The sequence below is a fragment of the Rhyacophila brunnea genome, unplaced genomic scaffold, assembly GCF_057557595.1.
Source record: "Rhyacophila brunnea isolate RB1 unplaced genomic scaffold, BYU_Rbru_1.0 scaffold_13, whole genome shotgun sequence".
In the NCBI taxonomy this organism is placed as follows: Eukaryota; Metazoa; Arthropoda; class Insecta; order Trichoptera; family Rhyacophilidae; genus Rhyacophila; species Rhyacophila brunnea.
The window spans coordinates 19,589,603-19,609,828 of NW_028232785.1; the positions used below are offsets into that span (position 1 = coordinate 19,589,603).

At 33.4% G+C, this 20,226-nt stretch overlaps 3 protein-coding genes across 5 annotated transcripts in view; 1 reads left to right on the top strand and 2 right to left on the bottom strand.

Annotated features, from left to right (window-relative positions):
- The first annotated feature begins 6 nt into the window (after positions 1–6).
- On the top strand, positions 7–6,048 carry LOC147076831 (LETM1 domain-containing protein 1-like). 3 transcript variants are annotated; one of them, XR_015069373.1, is made up of 5 exons: positions 862–1,001; positions 2,249–2,623; positions 4,104–4,305; positions 4,647–4,838; positions 5,201–6,048. XR_015069373.1 is itself a non-coding variant. In XM_085940512.1 (4 exons), the coding sequence occupies exons 2-4, from the start codon at positions 2,325–2,327 to the stop codon at positions 5,537–5,539; spliced, it is 840 nt and encodes a 279-aa protein (XP_085796638.1). In that variant the 5' UTR covers positions 7–268; positions 2,249–2,324; the 3' UTR covers positions 5,540–5,984. The 3 variants fall into 3 exon arrangements, 2 of the variants coding, with proteins under 2 accessions (XP_085796638.1, XP_085796637.1); XM_085940512.1 differs by lacking the exons at positions 862–1,001; positions 4,647–4,838 and adding an exon at positions 7–268 and having other exon boundaries at positions 5,201–5,984; XM_085940511.1 differs by lacking the exon at positions 4,647–4,838.
- Positions 6,049–8,849: 2,801 nt separating this feature from the next.
- LOC147076832 (uncharacterized) lies at positions 8,850–10,196 on the bottom strand. Its single transcript, XM_085940507.1, has one exon. The coding sequence runs from the start codon at positions 10,193–10,195 to the stop codon at positions 8,873–8,875; it is 1,323 nt and encodes a 440-aa protein (XP_085796633.1). The 5' UTR covers position 10,196; the 3' UTR covers positions 8,850–8,872.
- Positions 10,197–10,343: 147 nt separating this feature from the next.
- The window catches only part of LOC147076833 (uncharacterized), a 34,531-nt gene continuing 24,648 nt past the window's right edge, over positions 10,344–20,226 (bottom strand). The window contains exons 9-14 of the mRNA XM_085940935.1: positions 19,299–19,722; positions 19,077–19,208; positions 13,833–14,017; positions 11,310–11,462; positions 10,710–10,862; positions 10,344–10,355 (exon numbers count right to left, since the gene is read on the bottom strand). Of these exons, the coding sequence (XP_085797061.1) occupies positions 10,344–10,355; positions 10,710–10,862; positions 11,310–11,462; positions 13,833–14,017; positions 19,077–19,208; positions 19,299–19,722 (1,059 nt within the window). The remainder of the gene's footprint in view (positions 10,356–10,709; positions 10,863–11,309; positions 11,463–13,832; positions 14,018–19,076; positions 19,209–19,298; positions 19,723–20,226) is intronic.

The following is a 20,226-nucleotide window of genomic DNA, read 5'->3' on the forward strand; positions in this document are numbered from 1 at the left end:
TCGTAAAATTATTAATCATCGACTATAAAAATATCAATTAATGTTACAACGAACGATTCAACTACCAACTCAATCGTGTTGACGCTTGTTATGTGGAAAAATAGTGTTTAAAAATTCTATTAAAAAAAATGATAATATTGTGGCTAAATACTACTAAAAGAACATAGCACACGTCATATTAATAGCTATATCACTTTTTAAAATAAAATTACACCATAAATTTTGGTCCACCAATTTTGAAACTATAATATGTCAAAATAACTATTAGGTAAGTACTAGCTTCACCAACTTTTTGTTTCTTATTTGGTACAGTCATTTTTATTGTGGTTAGAAATGAAATTGGTTTGTTAAATAATGTATTAATTAGTTTGGTTATTTACGCACAAATTGACATCAGAATTGCCTCTCGATCATTGCAAATCGATTAAAATTATTAAAGGTTCGCGTAGCGGCATTCCTCGCCGCCTAATGAGGTTATTGCGATAATATTATATGTGACGCATAAAATCTTAGGACCGACATATTATGAAATTGTATGTTTACATTATTATAGGTATTTGTCTCTTCAAACGCCTGCCATGCAAAATCATCTGCATTATGCGTTCCATAGGTTTTCAACCACTGTCCTAAAGCCTATTTCAGTGTTACCATCTTTTTGGCATCGAATTACAATACGTGGTCCACTGCAAAGTGGTAATCTGCAAAGAGAACCATGTAATTTCTCAAATTCTCCGTTATTTGTTTTGTGAGAAACACCATTTTTTTTTGCCGATATATAAGGTAGGTATTAATAATTATTATCTTCTTGGACCGCGTATTATTAATAATTCGGTGCCAAAAAGATGGCAGCACTTTTTTGACATTCCAGTCCAGTGGTTTGTAGTGGGCAGCATAAAACTTTGTTTTTTTAATAATTTGAATTAAATTCATATACCTACCTGCATAATAATCGTTAGAAATATGTTTCGCGTTTGTCTAACCAGACCATTTTTATTTAAAAGGTAAGTATCTATGAGCTGTGTTGACTTGATGCCATTATATAAAAATATTCATATTCAATAAATTATTATTGGATCTAATATTGACATAACCTTACTCACTTGAACATGTACATAGACGATCTCTCGTGTTGATATGTACATCTTAGGATATATTCTATTACACAAATTTTGTGTACAAGATTATATTATATTTAATTTGTTTCGGTAGTTATCCTACATGATAAAATTTAAACTTGTACGTCATATATCAAATAATTTGTTGCTACGAACCGATGAGTAAGAAGGCTATATAATTTGAACTGAGAGCACTCAGGTGTTGAAAATATGAAGATGGATTGAGTTATGGCGCCTGCTTCAAAAGGATAAGTAGGCAAGAAGATGCAATGCCCAACACCATTTGTTATAATAATATAGTACTTATTCCACTTTTTTTTAAATATTTTAGAACGGTTTCGTCGCTTCTGAGGGACAGAACTGACAGTAGAACTAGTACCTACTACATAAATTGTGTTTTAGTTTAAATAATACACAGATTACAACAATTGTTTATCCCCGCAGGCATATGTGCAAGTCTGAAACGTTTATTTGATGTAGAATTATAGTCAATTAAGCCTAGTTCAGACTTATACATAAGTCTGCAAACAAATTATACTCAATGGTTCTTAAGCTTTTGCCACCATGCAAATTTACAATCGATTGTTTGAAATTCAATGCTAGTCCACGTCATCTGCAAACGTTTCCATTAAAATAACTGTTATTTGGACAGTCCACATTGAATAAATTTGAATGCTTTTATATGAAACTGCATCGCTAAATTATAATATTGAAAAATCACGTGAATATGACCACACTTGTATGGTTGTCAATACATTATTGGCAACGTGATCGCTTCGGGTGTGAGGAACTGCATTCTAATGATGAACTCACTGGACGATCTTCCTGACTAGGTTTTCTAAATATCTTTGTGAGAGCCGTGAGATTCAAACCATGGATCATATCGTGTAGTCCTGCTATATGTATGCCTTTTCCAGAGTTGTTTCAGCCATATACCAGTTATGTTTCGATTGGTGGCGAATACAAAAAAAATATTGATACAAATATTTGTAAATCGTTCTTATACCTACTAGGTATGTTTATTTATTTAAAGACATGCGTATATTAGTTCAAACTATTAGGTAAGTGGTACTAATATGATAGAAAATGAGAGAAAGGGATCCAAATTCAAAATTATTTTATTTCATTATCAGATATCTGTCCACGACTGCAGCTGCATGGAAGGACAGAACAGACCAAAATAAAGAAAGTAAACTTCAAAGATACATAATGACCGGCTATTTAAAGTACCTGAACCGCTACGAACAGATGCTGGAGAAACGATTTCCGTCCGCCATGCAGGTCTATCGGGTCTTCACTTCCGGAATCAAAACTTTCTACCAAGACTTTAACAAATTCTTCAAAATGAGACTCCTGGTACTCAGCACGAGCAAGGAAGAGGGATTTTCGTCTCTCAAAAGGGCAGACATTGAACTTTACCAGCAAATGCCCAAAGACATGTTGAAAATAGCACCCGTATTGATATTATCAGCTGCCCCATTTGCACATTATGTTGTATTTCCGGTTGCGTAAGTAATTCATTTTTTAATGTGTGTTTTTAAGGAATGACTTGTAAAAAGTGGGATCGACATGCATCTAGGTGCATGTGTAAACTTGGGGTGCATGCGACGTATTTCTGCTTTTTGAAGCATCTATTTGGCATGCACAAAATGTATTTACGTCTCTATTGCATCACCTACCTAGATCAGTTTCTGCCAAACTGGGCTACGAACAAAGAAATATATTACAATTATAACAAATTTAAAAAAAATAAGTACCTAGCGTGGGACAGAAAATCTTAAGTGTAAGGCATAAAGCCCATTGACGCAGCGAGTGCGGCGCTCGCGCAAAATTTCTACAAGTGGCGCGTAAATCATCGAAAATACAACGTAATCAAATACGCCAGCGCACACTGGACTTGACGATGCCTTGTGCCCCGCCCGCCGCATGAATCATCGTTTTTGGCTTCTCGGCGATACGAATGAAAGAAAATACAATGGAGTCCATACATTGAACACGGCTACCAAAATCACGCTGCTCGAAGCGTCGTTGTTCGATGGGCGAGAAGTCATTATTTAATAACAGAGAAGTCATTGCTTAATTTTATTCCGTGTCCTATATTTCGCTGGTTGAATAATGTCGTCGTAAATATTAATTACAAGCCCCGAAATAATATAATATTTTTATTGCTTTGTTATGAAAGACGCTGTAATAATAATTACTTTGCGCTGCTTGGGCCGCTTATTACATAGGTGAAGGGTAATGCGCGGCAAGAGACGTGTGATTATGGTTATGAATAAACGCTTCATTCGCCGACTTCGCCCGCTCGACGCGTTCTATGGGCACTATCGCTAAGACCCGAGTGTGGTTTGAGTTGCGCACGCCCCGCCGAATTCTGTCCACTCAGGCCTTACACATAGGCTGGCCGCGAACTAGGCAGCCATTGTCACTAGTTCGCACTGATCGCAGCCCAGATACTTAAATAATAATTATGTAATAAGGATTTTACTTTCTTATGTTGTAGTTAATATAAACAGGAATTTAAACTGCAATCGTTGTCAGTGTGCACTTACCATTGGTGTCTGAAGATGCTGAAATGCGAAACCCGAATCGCAAAAAATACTCAAATTAAATATTTTAAGACTTAAATCAATTAGAATTTAATTTCAAAATCCTCTGTACTGGTACTGGCCTACCCTCGGTCGATGGATTTTTTTTTAAATTATACGTCGTATTATCAACATTTTCCGAAAACTTTGAGATCTCGAGAAATAAATTAACCAATCTCATATAATACCTATATTAAAATCTAGAGAATTGAAAACAGTGGAGCAATCACAAGCTATACTTACATACATTTTTTTTTATTAATAAAGGTGTCTATGTGGGATAAATAAGTAATTTATTTTATTATGTATTTTAGGTACATGTTTCCGCAAAAACTTTTACCTTCCCACTTTTGGACACCTGAGCAAAAAAAAAATTCAATTCTACCTCTCTGAGTTACAGACTCCTGGCAAACACGACTTTATTGAAATACTTGAAAACGCGGTCCAGGTTTATCAAAGACGATCATGTACAATTAGAATGGGAAAAAGTCCTGCAAACTCTTGATGACGGAGTTTCTCCATCCATACAACAATTGATTGCATGCAAATCTCTCTTCTGTGACGGCCCATTCAGTATTCAAAACATGCAGTTCAAACATGCGGTGAGTGATTTGATAAGTTAAATATTTAGGTATTTGAGGGGCTATGCCAGGCGCGCACGCAAATATGTCCAGACCCGAATCCCCGTTTATACAAAAACGTTTGAGTTGCGCGCGCCGCTCATCGCTTCGCGCAACTTCGCCCACGTAAGACGAGCCTTTGGACAATATTATGATGTAGTAATTAAAATTTACGATCGCTATTAAATTTTGAAATTGATGTACTTACCTATGTACTCAATATTTTTACTTACGCACTTGTATGCTTTTAGTCATCGGCTCCTCAATGAAATTATTCTGAATTGGATGAGCATTTCACAAGTGGACTGTAATTATTGTTAAAGGTGATGCTGGATGGGTGGATTCCGGATAAAGGGGAGGGGGGTGATGTACGAGAATACCAGGCACTGAACTTTTGATGAGATGAGGTCTGGCGCGCACTGGCATGGGTGCCGCGTCATACACTCACGCACTAGTTTGTTTTGGGTCACCCTGTTCGCATCACTTGGTACACAGTTTATGGATGAGAATGATTTGTATGTATTGAATCACTCTGTATAACGCGGTGCGACAACGAACACCGCTGTTCTCTCGAGTTGATTCACGCGCGACAGGTGACTTGATGTTACTCCTGAATTTGTCTGTATTTTCATTTGAATTACTAGCGACGATAAGCTATCAGAAACCCGCTCACGTCCGCTATGTATATGTAACTGCCTGTTGTTTGCAATTACGGTGTTCTTTGACCCATGATTGCTTATCGTCTTGTCTTGAAACAAAACCAAGGCATTATGAGGTGGGTGGGGAAAGAAGGATGACAATCGCTCTCTACCCGCGCAACCATGAATATTAACCATAGTTATGTTGATGCTTATCAATTTGTTTTTGTTGTCTTCAGGTCAATCTGCACCGATTACATGGCCTCACTGTGAGATTTTCTATAACCAGCAAGTTGTACGAAAGAGCATTTATGTTGAAGGAAATGGACAAAGCAATATTCCGAGAAGGCGGAGTCAGGAAAATGTCTGAGACTGATTTAAAAATCGCTTGCTTCATAAGAGGTCTGCAAACAGCCAACGTCAATATGGATAACATCATAAATCGGTTGGAGAAATGGATGCTGCTATCAAATGTTGTACAAAAAGATTCATACTCTTTGCTTTTACATTCGTCATTTCTTTTTGGATACAATCAAATAAAAATAACCAAATCCGAATGTATAGAATCATTTCAATAATTTATTCACAGCAATTAGTTTCTATATAGGTATTATATGGTTGATGGCAATGTACCAATATTTTCTGAGGCTATTTATCCATTTAGCTCTACCTATATCTTTTGAAGATGATTTTGAACATTACCTATGCCTACTGTAACTTCCAGTGTTCTAACAAGCTCAGGGTGTTAACTGAAGCCCAGAGTACAAAATAGATTATCTACCTAATTTAAATAAATGTCAGTGTGATTTAAACTCAGTATAAAGTGTCAGGTAGGTGGCTCAATCAATAATAGTTCTTACAAATAAAAACCGGAATAGGTCACTGGAGCTTTATTATCTGAGTTTTTTTTAGTTGCTCCTTTCCGGGACCTAACACTTCCTACGGGGTTTGCTCCGCTCCGGGTAAAAAGTGTTAATAGGTACCTAGGTATACAAAATGTTAAAAAAAAATAATGTGTAAGTAGTTTTGAAACAAGGTTTTATTTATAATTTTCTTTACCTATATATACTATAAAACAAAATCCGACAACAAATTGTTTTTCATTATCTGCCTATTCTGTCAAAAAAGTAAATTTAAAACTCAGCGGTGTTCAAATAATTCAAAGTTCAAGTAATTCCAGTGGTTCAAAATGTCAAAATAATAATTTCATTTTATTTTAGGACGATAATTTTATAATAATAAAATCATCCGGAGGAGCAGTAGAGCTCTATAAGTATTGGGTAATCCGAGTAAACCTTATCACTCCACTGCTCCGTGCTCCTGCTCTGAGCTCCGCTCCAACGATCTGAGTTCACATTAAAGAGTTACAAAAAAAAAAAAACAATTACCTTCGTTAAAGTTTGATACAGGTTTTCTTAATGTAGTTAAATATTAATTAGACGAAGATATTATTTATAATTAACTATTTCTTTTATTCAACGAATAATTAACAAGATTTAAGAATATAATATTATCATTCTGATTATTGAACATATATAATTTTGAAAAACACTTTCTGAGTGAATATATTATAACCAATAGAAAAAATCTTTTTTTTTTCACGAAAAAACGGGCCGCTATTGGAGGGTCACTGCTCTACCAATTTTTACCTGTTAACAGGTATCTCACTATTCACAAGGGCAAATTACGTTGGGATCGGAATTCCAAAATGGCCATCCATACGATCACAGCTGATCCGCGCTATGATTTGGCGCGATAATTGCCGACGTCACCCGTGGGTGACTGTTTATAGTACGTTCTGTTTGATGCGAAAATTACTACAATAATTGTGCGCTCAAGCGCGATTATATTTGTACTACGGATTTGGCGAATATAAAGCGAATTCGGCGAATCGAAATTTGGTTATATACAAAATCGGTAAGAACAACTAAATTTTAACACCTCTTACTATTGATCCACGATCTTATTTTTCAACAATTATATACTTACACGATTTACCGTCATATACGTTTAAATCGAGATATGTTAGAATAAGAATCTGCCATTATACTTCTCAAAAATATAAACCGTTATAGGACTGGAAAGTTAAAAGAATTTGGTATGAAATTTCCTAGAGATATCCCCCAAAAATGAAGTACCTCCAAAATGCATTTTTTCAGGTTTGTCTTAAATATGGGTGATTTAAAAGAGATTCGGCCCTGCAACTTATTGAAAATAATACCGCAAGCGAACTAAGTTACAGGGCGAAAAGAATTTCCTCGGCCTATACTGTACATTCGTAAAAATTCTTATGACTAAACGTATTATAATGTTACAATACAATGTGTGAAAATCTAAATCTAACATTTCGTATAAAATTAATATTTAAAACTTATTACTAATATGAAACCATTATACATTTTCTGTCATCCCTTCTCTTTTAGGCAGACTATTATAATTATTTATGACATCTTACGTGCTAAGTACATGTTATATTCTTAATACTGACATCTTTATACGTTTTTATATACAAGTAATGTTTATTATTAAACATGTTGGAGAAAAGTCTGATCTCATTCTTCACCTTTCACACCGCCTTAACAGGATTTCGCATCCACGTCTTACAAAGACAGCTTGAAAACATGGGACTTATTTCTGGAAAATAATCATTTTACTTAATCAAGGAATTTGAGCATACTGTTCCTTTATTCAAGTGATATTGGATCAGGTTCCTTACATGTTTAGGCCGTTTAAATATTCTAAGGTGGACATCAGTATAGGACCAACGCCCAGGGGTGTATCACTGCATTATGTGGAAAATACCTTTTGAGTGCTTCGAACTATCCACAATTATTTCACCAGATGTACTCGTAATAGTCATATTTTTATATGATAATGTTGAGGCGACACGATCTCACCGAGATTCATCACAGCCACTATGCAAGATCTTTTCAGACAACTTAGTAGGTAGTATCCGTATTTGTTGAACAGAAAACATGATAAACCAGTCAATCATCCAGAGACTGCAGATGACAAATTGAAAAAAGAAATGATAGCCTGCTTTCCTGAACCAAAAGCGATCCTCATCAATAATATCACCTAACAACACTACAGACGTCGCGATTTAGCTTAAATACTTGTGTGTGGGATGGCAATGTATCCTAATATCATCCGACATGCCTAAAGATGTCTTGATAAGAACTAAGTTAAATCGGAATGTTATATTGTAGTGTAGTTAGGATTTTAAATGAAACAATTACAAACACCCAGGGCATTAAAAAACCACATAAATAAGATTGTGATTTTATCGGGAAACGAACCTGGTTAAAGAGATAAAATATAAACTCCCCGGATGAAAGGCCAGCACTGAACCACGAGGGTCTGGTTTTGAGTTTATTTTTAATTTATCGTCAAAGTAATTAATTAATATCAATAAGGGAACAGTATATTTTACTAAGCATTTTGAAACGATAGATGTTAATAATAAAGAGAGATGTTAAGATTGGTTTAGAAGTACGGTAAACACAGAAAACAAATAGGTTAAATCTTAATGTACTAATTTTTTTATAAAAATTAATTTAAAATATTGTCAATGACAGAACTAAGGTTTCGTCAAAGCTAGTAGTTGCGTTTGGATTATAAAAAAAAAGAATAATATCATAGCAATGATGAATAATTGTCACGTTTTGTATTTTCTCATTTCACGGCTCTTGTGAAGTGACTTATTGAAACACACATCGCTTTAATGTAGGTTTACACTAGTACAAGTCATTTTGTAATTTAAAAACACTAATTCGCGTAAAGTTGTTCAAACACACATCGCATTGATGTAGTTTATCACTGGTATGTGTTGTTATTTTTATATTATTTGAGATCAGCAATTAGCAAAACGTTTTTAAAACACACCGTTCAATTTCGCTTTTTTCGCAATTTCAATTTTGCAATTTCGTTTCACCAGTATGTATCATTTTATGTTTCTTGAGTTCACGAATTCGCAGGAAGTTTTTAAAACACACGTCGCATTGATGAGGTTTTTCACCAGAATGGGTCATTCTATGTGCTTTCAGATTGCCAACTTGATGAAATTTCTTGAAGCACACATCACATTCATGTGGTTTTTCACCATCATGTATCATTTTATGTTTTTTAAGACCACTTTTTTGTTGAAATTTTTTAAAACACACATCGCATTGATGTGGTTTTTCACCGGTATGAGTCAGTTTATGTGCTTTAAAATTACCAATTTGAAGAAATTTCTTTAAACACACATCACATTGATATGGTTCTTCTCCACTATGTATCATTTTATGTTTTTTGAGACCATCAAAATGCTGAAATTTTTTAAAACAAACATCGCATTGATGTGGTTTTGCACCAGCATGTGTCATTTTATGCGTATTCAAATTACGAATTTGCAGAAATTTCTTAAAACACACATCACATTGATGTGGTTTTTCTCCACTATGTGTCATTTTATGTTCTTTGAGACGATAAATTTGCAGAAAGCTTTTAAAACACACATCACATTGATGTGGTTTTTCACCAGTATGTGTCATTTTATGTCTCTTGAGATCACTAAATCGCAGAAAGTTTTTCAAACACACATCGCATTGATGAGGTTTTTCACCAGTATGTGTCATTTTATGTGCTTTTAGATTACCAATTTCCAAAAAAAAATTTAAACACACATCGCATTGATGTGGTTTTTCACCAGTATGCGTCATTTTATGTATTTTGAGGTCACCACTTCGCGGAATGGCTTTGAAAATCACGTCGCATTGGTGTGGTTTTTCACCAGTATGTGTCATCATATGTGTTTTGAGTCCATCAATTCGCAGGAAGTTTTTAAAACATACATCGCATTGATGTGGTTTATCACCAGTATGTATCAATTTATGTTTTTTGAGACAACCAATTCGCAGAAAGTTTTTAAAACATACATCGCATTGATGTGGTTTATCACCACTATGTATGATTTTATGTTTTTTGAGACATCCAATTAGCAGAAAATTTTTAAAACACACATCGCACTGATGCGGTTTTTCACCAGTATGTGACTTCATGCAAGCAGTGTAGTGACTATTTAGATGATTCACAGATGCAAACACTCCATAGCAATCAGAGCAAATAAAGTTACGTGGGAAATATGTAACTCTTTTCAACATTATTCGAACCTCCCTTGGCAAGTATAATTCCTGAACCTTCCGTTTGATGTTCGATTTATCTATAGCTATCTCTGAATGCTGGATCGTCATATTTTTGATTTTATTTGTTGCATGTGGTATTTTGTTCTTGACCAAATAATTGTCAATCGCAACCTTTTCAACGATGTCCAGTAGTTTACTTTGATGTTCCGTGAAAGATTGCTGGGTAGAAATCTAAAAAACAATAATTTTGGTATATTCAATTCAACACCTTTAAATAAATAAAATATGATTGTTATCCCTAATATTGCATCAATAGGTATAGACCTACAAACTTATCTAAAGAATAAATGGGGGCACAGTCGTAAATTACCCAATAAAGGCTCACAATTGTACAGATTCTGACATTCGAATGACGTTTTCAATATGATGTCCATATGGTAGTTCGTAGTTTTATTTTTGATCGTTCTTTATAAGTTTGTAGGATTGTAGTACCTACCTATGTGTTTTGAGAGCTAGATGTTGTAAATAATTTGTGAATAATCTAGAAGAGACTATCAGCCACACGACGATTTGACGAATTAAAACGGTTTAAAAAAAACAAACTTCATAATTATTAATGTACCTGATCTAGTGTCCTGTATTGTGGATCAGAGCAGCAAGGTTGAGGACTTTCATTATTGATTTGGCGGATTTCGTTGACAACAATTTCTTCTTTGATGACAATCCCCTCATTATCGTTCTCAGACTTTATATTGATTAGACCGTATTCACGCTTCTGATAATAACAATATTATTAATAAAAGAATGAAAGTTTTAGTTTAATGGTATTTTTGTGTATTTTTAAAGCGCTCGTCTGGGAGCATTCATATTCGCATTCGTCACATTTAAAATCCTTTTCACTGGTATGAATCAACTGGTGCCTCTTCAAGTTACTTGCGTACCTACACTTAAAATCACATAAACCACAACTATATCCCAACACTTCAGAGTGAATCAGTTTGTGACGTTTCAAAAGATCAGATCTAGTTGATATGTGGCCACATTCATTACATTTGTACGTCTTTTTCTCATTAAATGATTTTTTGTATGATTTTTTTAATGCGATCTCGGTAATATCTAGGTAATTTGTTTTAACCTGGATGACACTATCAGCCACACGACGATTTGACGAATTAAAACGGTTTAAAAAACAAACATTTATAATTAATGTACGAGTATGTACCTGATCTAGTGGCCTGTATTGTGGATCAGAGCAGCAAGGTTGAGGACTCGTATTATTGATTTGGCGGATTTCGTTGTCAACAATTTCTTCTTTGATGACAATTCCCTCATTATCGTTTTCAGACTTTATATTGATCAGACCGTATTCACGCTTCTGAAAATAACAATATTATTAATAAAATCTAACAGTATCACCATTATGATCAAGTGATTTTATACTCGCCGAGAGACTTCCGGCCAAGTAAACTTTCATCGGCTTAACGCGTCGCTGTAAATGTTTTTTAGATATTGTCGTGTGACCGGTGACGATTTATTATAATAATATGCTATCCAGTGTATTACTATTAAGAAGATAGGGATTTTACTAATTAGGTTTTTTACTGACACTTTAACTATTCATAATAATTTGTTAATTGTATTTTTTGTGACCGTTGTCACACGCCACACGTGTTTGTATTGATTTACTATATAAGATAAAGTTAAGAGTGTTCGTTGTCAGTGTGTGTTTACCTTTGGTGAGATAAACGGCGCTTGAAGATGCGAAAAGGCGAAACCCGAGTCGCAAAAAACGACTTAAATGGAATAGTACAGAGCTTGAATCCATTAGAATTTAAATTCAAATTCCATCAAGTACCTTTAATCGATAGTATTAATATTATAAATATTGCTAGTACGGCAATATTGACTGAATTATATAGTAAATTACTTTTAAAATTTCGCGTTGCGTGTCAAAATTTGTGGTTTAATAAAAGTTGTATTAAAAATAATGTGATTCCAAAATTCATATCTCGAAATATTAAAATAAGTGTATCAGGTGGAGTGTTTAGCCCGGCTGTTAATGTTTTAATAAAAGCAAAAACAGCATGGCTGAAGGAGGAAACAAATCACTGGTATGCAGTACGGGATAAAGTAAGTCAACATCTTTATTAATTCACTGTTTACTTGCTCGTAAACTTCATCCCATTGAATTTTATAACTTAGGTAGGGAGTTGAGATATAATGTTTCAGTAATAAGCCAAGCCAAATACGAGAAACAAGCTTATAAATTAAAGAAAATCAATAGTGAACGTGTAGCAACCAGCATGACCAAAAATAAAATAGAATTTTTTGATAGAATAGTTAACCTTATAAGTATTAATCTAAATAATGATGAGTCATCCCTTTTATCTAAACGTCTCAAGTATTGTCCGTTATCAACTAACCAAAAGTCAGAATTTGAAAACTTACCGATTGATCTGGAAATGGCCTTACATAAGGATTTGACAGTTAAACATATTTGTTCCTGTTGATGTATAGCCGTCTTATATAACAACATAATTAAATACTATAAGTAATAATATAAGAATAAAATAAATACGTGTTTAACTCTGGCACTGGCTGCGCGAGTTGCTAAATACTAATTACTGTTCTATGTTCACTTGGGTGTACGGCGTGACACCAGTGAGTACTCGAAGGTCTATTGTATCGCAATAAAATGTACTCTGTATATTATTTTCATTGACTTGATAGGTAGGTAATGGAGTCTTTACCTACTTTATTGTATTGATTTATTATATAAGCTAGTGTAAAGAGAGTTCGTTGTCAGTGTGTGTTTACCTTTGGTGAGTGTACACGGCGCTTGAAGGTGCCGAAAGGCGAAACCCGGGAAAACGACTTAAATGGAATAGTACAGAACTTGATTCCATTAGAGATCAATTACATTGACAATTAATTGGTCTACCACGATCGCTCCCGATCGTAAATCACATTTGAGTCGTGAAGACATGATGCGTTAAATAAAATACAAATTTGACGTTTAGGTACATAATGAAAGCTGTTTGGCTTATTCATTATTTTAATGATTTCATTAATTTTGTTGCTTTACTTATAATTGTTAACACTAGCAACTGGGCATATATTATGAATCAAATCAAGCATCCGCACGGCTGCATCGGTGGCTAAATTGTTCAGCGTTATTGCTATTAAACGTAGACGATTGCTCACGAAGTAATCAACTCACCCATTGCCGACTCAAGTAGAAAGCCGATACATTCACAACGAGTGGTCCTACCTTTTCCGTCCCTCCCATTGTTATCAACGAATGACCTGTCATTGCCTGTCATTCTATAGGGAGCTCATACTGGCGCGTCCGTCGCGTTCACACAGGACATGGTTTGATTTGGATAGATGAGTAACATGATAAATAATACACTAGCATTAACACACCTTCTACAAAAATGTAATGCATAGATCAATGCCACGTATTTTTTGGAAATCGATATTTCCACCGGTTTTTTGTGAGAAGGACTAGTCTGACTTTGACAACTGATGAATAACAGGAATGTATAATATTTATAAAAAATAACACTGATAGTTAATATATTTGATTTGAGATTTTTTTATAATTCAATTTGAAACGAGAAAGGGCGAATCAATATGTCAAGCAATCTGGGATCTGATTTTGAGAGCTAAAAAGTGGACCACTCGTTACTTGTGCAAAAATTTATGCTCAGGCTTAATTAATCCAAAGATGACGGTGACTCACCTCTATAAAGTGGGTACTATTGCTGTCGTCATCGATATTTTCCTGTTTGACGGACACGTCAAATCGACCCTCGCTCTTGAGGTTATTTATCTCAATCCATTGATATGCGCCATCGCTGTTTTCCTCCACCGTTTTGTCAGACAATATTTCATCGTTTGGTTCGGTTTTTACTTCCATTTTATGCGCTATTTAACACAAAATCTTGTAACACATTCACAGCGCCACGTCATAAATTACTGACCATAGCCTAATATACTATAATTTTCTACCATAGACATTATGACAAGGCCAAGTGTTGCCATTTTTTTTTTATCAGCAAACGTTCGATGAAATTTTAGAATTTCGGCTAAAATAAAATTATAGTATGCATTATCGTATTTTAAATAATTATGATCTTTAATTTGTATTTTATTTCGATTCATTTCAAATTATTTTTATATTATAGAATTAAAAACACGGCACGATTATTAATTGTACAAAATTGCATTATCTTTTAATAATGGCCGGTTCGCACCGGTCGAGTGTCTTAGTAGGGTGGCGAGTGATTTAGTAAATTAGTAACGTGAGTGACGTGTCAAAATGAACAGAGCGACGGATATTTCAAATCGGACACCATTCGCGCGATACGAGAGTGCTGCCGTCTGCCAGATAAACTTTTAAAAGAATTCGAATGTCAATAATAATATTATACAAAAACGGCGTTGACGTAATTGAATCGATTTATGCTCCAAATTCCTATTGATGGATACTAATTTACATTGGATAAGTACCTTTTATATTTTTGTGGTTTCATAAATTTTTGTATGCCTATGTATTTTTGTAGTTTGTTTAGATAAAAAATATGTACCTACTTTATGCTCCATGGTTCTTACTGACTATACAAAAAAACGGAATGATAAATGAATGTAACTTATAATTATTCTTATGGACACTAGGATAATGTGTACCTACCTCTTTACCTGTTCTCAATAATTCGCTCGCTACTCGACTAAATCACTGGAACAGTCCGAACATGCCTTAAGTGCTACGTCGTTTGCTTACTTCGTGTAGGTACCTATCTTTTTTGTCATTATTTTTAACTAGTTACCTACTTTAACTGTCATATACTATAATGCTGTGTGTTCTCCACTAACTCAACTTTTTTCGAAAATTAAGTTTTGATGCTAATTTTTTTTTTTTTTTTTTTTTAAATGGGAGACAAAACAATATGCGATAACTACAGAGAAGTAAAATAAAACCATAAATTCCAATTTTTTTATTTGTATAACATTTTGTCATATTTGCAATGCTTTTTTGTAAATAGGCTACTTATATACTAATTGAAAATATTAAAATATCAACACGAATATTGCCAAACTACATAAGTAAATACATACAAAAAAATCCTTCTTTCCTTTTTATTTCGTCGCTGTGGATTGGTTTCCCGAATAGACCAAATGTTCAGGAGCCGAAAAACAAATTTCATAATCCAAATTGTTATTTTTACATCATATGAATGATGACGTATTCATTACCATTACAAAAAAATTAAAGAAAGGGATGGTTCTCGTCCAATTAGATTTAATTAGAAAACATTCTGTATTAAGAGGTCGATTTCGACAAAAACGGATATTCGGGAAACCAATTCTATAGCGACGATTTGTATCCGCAGAATAAATAATTAAATAAATAACCTTTGAATGTTTACACAGGTAGTCAATGTCCAATATTATTTTTACACAAAATCTGATATCTACTCAGTTCATGTATTTTTATTACAACGTTTTTCTTAGCTCGTATTCTTATTTGTCCGGTGGTTGTTTGTCCGGTACAAATCTTGCAATCGATTTTTATCTAACTTCCCGACTAGCAAGACATTTTTGGAAACTTTTAGAATATATCAGAACACGATGCCGATGCATATTTTAATACTTTTAGCCATCTTTTAGGCTATTTCGAAAGATATCCGTAAAAAGTAAAACTATTATTGGTTGCTAAGTGGGTCGTAGCAACTAAATTATTAATATTAAAATATACGTGCGTTACTATGGAAATCAATATGACATTTCAGTATTATTTCTATCAAGTACAATTTTTTTTGATTGTTTAAGCTAGTCAAGTCAAGTTTATATGATTCAACAGAAAATTTAAAATCGTTGTATATAAAAAGTTCTTTTTATCTTGTAATTATTTGACTAAGGCGGTACAAAAAAATCTTTTATAAACACATTTACTGCACATAATACTTTATGAAACATTTGGCTGAAATTTATAATATTGTGTATAGTACAAATTAACAACAGGAACATAATAATATTATTGAAATCATTTTTAAACGTTGTTTGTGGATTGTTGTTTTTATTTAATAAAACGCATTTTTTTTGTAGTACTTATTCCGCTTTTAATCAATAGATTAGGACCGGTTTCGTCCGCATCAGAGGGACGTTCTCAACTGAATACATTTTTTTTAAAACAGTATTTATCAAACAAAATCCAAAGCTATAGAAATAATATAACAATAGGTACATAAATAATTATCCGTCCAATAATACCTTCCCAATAACAGATTAATTTAAAACTAATGAGAAAACTAAACTAAACAATATTATCAATTGAAGTGAGATCGAATACAAAACAAATACAACCAAAATATGAGTCAAAATTAAATAAAAATTAAAATAATAAATAATGTACAATATATAAAGTTATGTTATAACAATCCCAAATATTGACAGTTAACAAAATAAAAGAAATAAAAGTTGTTTGTGGACTCATAAATATATCTCATTTAGAATATATATATATATATGTGTGTGTGTGTAAATTATTACGTATAACGATCCAAATGTAATTTTTCTGTTAATATAACTAAAACTTTGAATAACAAAAAAAAAACAATACGCTAGTGCACAAATCGCTCCTTTTATTTTTCTTAATGTTATAATTTCACCCGCCCCAATCCTGAAAACATTTTTATAATAATTATACTTATTTATTTTATTTTATTTTAATACCATAGTTCGGCAGTTGCTGAGCTAGCCTAAGTCAGATTGTGTATTAAAAGGTTACATTAAAAAGCTTTCCTACTTAATGTACCTATCTTTTTTTCTAATATTTTAACTACTTATTGTATATTTAACGATTTTCATTAAATTTTAAAAAGTTATAATAAGTGTAAACAGCTACATAGGTGTATTATAATATTTAATTAAACATATATAATTTTGAAAAACACTTTCTAAAAGAATATATTATAACCAACAGAAAAAATCTTTTTTTGAAAAAAAGTAAGCCAACCCGACGGGGAATCTAACCCCGTATCTCCCAGGTTTACGCCCTATCCGTTGCATTACCACTATGCTACGAGGTGACATACTAATTGCGACAAATTTTAACTATTGGTCAATTTTAATACCTACTCATCAGTGTTCTTCCAAATATTTGGAAGAATCTGGGAGATACGGGGTTTGATTCCCTGTCGGGTTGGCTTAAACATAAATATTTTGAAAATACCCACTAAAAAATACAACATCCAAATCAAAATAAATCAATAGGTACACAATTAAAAAAATATCTGTCGTTTTAAACTATAGTCATAAGCATTTTGTTTGGAAGGGCAATGCATGAATCCTCCCTCAACTTATATAGTCCGTCATGCGATACACTACTTATTATCACGAGTCCTTCAGTCGACATAGTCGACCGCCATTCCACTCGAATGGAGTCTATCAGTTCATAAATATAGTCAATCTCTTGATCACATAGATTTCACCAGTTTATCATTACCCGCGATTACAAACACACTGTCATCTTCAGCATTGTATTTTTTTATTCACGTATCAACAATAAAGTCTCTCCAATCAACCAACAAACAACGACCTTCTCTCTACTCAACCTATATCAACACCAAATATTTATTGGTGATACTTGGTTTTGGTAATGACTGAAATTCCGGTATATATAACAAAATAAAACTAATTTAAATAATTTCTGAATGTTTTTTTTGACAACCAAATCTGCGCGACAACGTCAAACTTGTCATTTTAAAATAGCACGATGTAAATGTACAATTTGTAACAAAATACCAATTTGATAATCTAGCTGGGGTAGTCAACCTGGTCCCTACCGCCCACTAGTTGGCGTTCCAGTTTTCATGGTGGGCGCCATGGGTTTTAAAAACATTTTTAAATGTAATTATATCAGACTTTATGCTTCTATCTATAATAAAAAGATAGATTTAACGACGGGCATTATTTGTTTTATGAAGAATTATTTTGCCAAACTGAAGTAAGTATTTATTATTATATGCTTTAACTTGCTGTAACTTCGCTTTATAAATTATATAAAGTAACGTTACTTCCCTACTTTATAAATCATTATTACTGTGGAACCGGTGGGTGGTTTGAACATTTTACTACTTACAGAGATACAAAAGTGGGTGGTAGGTATAAAAAGGTTGACCACCCCTGATGTAGACTGAAGAGTATAAATAAGTTATTAGTTATCGACCACTAAATCAGATGAACTCCGAGGTCTAAAAGATACGTTAAAATAATCCGTTTTTTACAAAAACAATAAAAAATGCTTTGACAAATAAACACGTCAGCACACACACTCCATCCATTGAGAGCAGCGGGTGGGGGGCCAGGAAAGCTAAAACCAATTTTTGTCGGCCAGTTTCCATATAATGTTTCCATAAAATTCCTTAAAATTTGTCGTAATTTGTATGTCATCGCATAGTGGATAATGCACAGACCAAAGAGATGCAGGTTCAATTCCTGCCGGGTGTCTAACTTTTGTCAAAATGATTTTTTTCTATTGGTTATAATATATTTTTTCAGACGTGTTTTTCAAAATTATGTGTGTTCAATAATTAGAATGGTACATTCTTAAATTTTTTGAACTATTTGTTGAATAAAATAAATAGTTAATTACTATTTATTAAATTTTAATTTATATATAAACTAACGACGCTTAGTGTTATAGTGTCTATGGTATGTAACCAGTAAATGTCATTTGAGATTATATTTTTAAGCACACATCACATTAGTGTAGTTTTTTTTGGGGTATGATTCCTTTTATGTCTTTTGAGAACACCGATTTGAAGAAATCTTTTAAAACACACATCGCATTGATGCGGTTTTTCACCAGTATGTGTCATTTTATGTGTTTTGAGATGAGATTTTCGCAGAAATTTTTTAAAACACACATCGCATTGATGTGGTTTCTCGCCAGTATGTGTCATTTGATGTGTTTTAAGATTACCAATTTCCAGAAATCTTTTAAAACACACGTCGCATTCATGTGGTTTTTCATCAGTATGTGTCATTTTATGCGTTTTGAGATGACTCTTTAGCTGATATTTTTTTAAACATACATCGCATTGATGTGGTTTTTCTCCAGTATGTGCCATTTGATGTGTTTTGAGACTACCAATTTGCCAAAATCTTTTAAAACACACATCGCATTGATGTGGTGGTTTTTCACCAGTATGTGTCATTTTATGCGTTTTGAGATTACTAGTGTGCAGAAAGAATTTAAAACATACATCGCATTGATGTGGTTTTTCACCGGTATGTGTCATTTTATGTGTTTCGAGAACACCGCTATGCAAAAAACTTTTAAAGCACACATCGCATCGATGTGGTTTCTCACCAGTATGTGTCATTCTATGTCTTTTGAGATGAGCAATACGCAGAAATTTTTTAAAACACAGATCGCATTGATGTGGTTTTTCACCAGTATGTGTCATTTGATGTATTTTGAGATGACCAATTTGCAGAAATCCTTTAAAACACACATCGCATTGATGTGGTTTTTCACCAGTATGTTTCATGTTATGTCTTTTCAAATCACTAATGTACAGAAAAATTTTATAACACACATCGCATTGGTGTAGTTTTTTACCAATCTTGTGAATACCAGGCTTCGAGGTTTTACATGGGCGCACATTGGATTCATATGGTTTTTCACCACCATGCGTATTGTATGAATCATGATGCCGAGTCATCATGCATGTAGTGTAGTGACTATTTAGATGATTTACAGATTCAAACACTCCACAACAATTATTGCAAATAAAGTTACGTGGGAAATATGTAACTCTTCTCAAGATTATTCGAACCACCTTTGGCAAGTATAATTTTTGAACCTCCCGTTTGATGTTTGATTCATCTATAGTTATCTCTGAATGCTGTATCGTCATATTGTTGATTTTCATTGTTGCATCTGGTATTATGATTTTGTCAAACGCACCTTTTCTAACGATGTCCAGTGGTTTACTGTGATGTTGTTCCGAGAAACATTGCTTGATAGAAATCTACAAAAAGAATAAGATTGGTAGGTACCTTTATTTATTTCATTAACTTAATAATAAAAGCATATAATCTATGAAATTTTGGTGTTTTAGCAGTCC

Bases quoted from the DNA above. Each gene is read 5' to 3' on its own strand.
- LOC147076831 (XM_085940511.1), top strand. From the start codon at position 961: ATGTTTCGCGTTTGTCTAACCAGACCATTTTTATTTAAAAG. The intron at 1,002-2,248 runs GTAAGTATCTAT...TTTCATTATCAG, and splicing joins AGACCATTTTTATTTAAAAG to ATATCTGTCCACGACTGCAG. The intron at 2,624-4,103 runs GTAAGTAATTCA...TCTGAGTTACAG, and splicing joins TATGTTGTATTTCCGGTTGC to ACTCCTGGCAAACACGACTT.
- LOC147076832 (XM_085940507.1), bottom strand. From the start codon at position 10,195: ATGACGATCCAGCATTCAGAGATAGCTATAGATAAATCGAACATCAAA.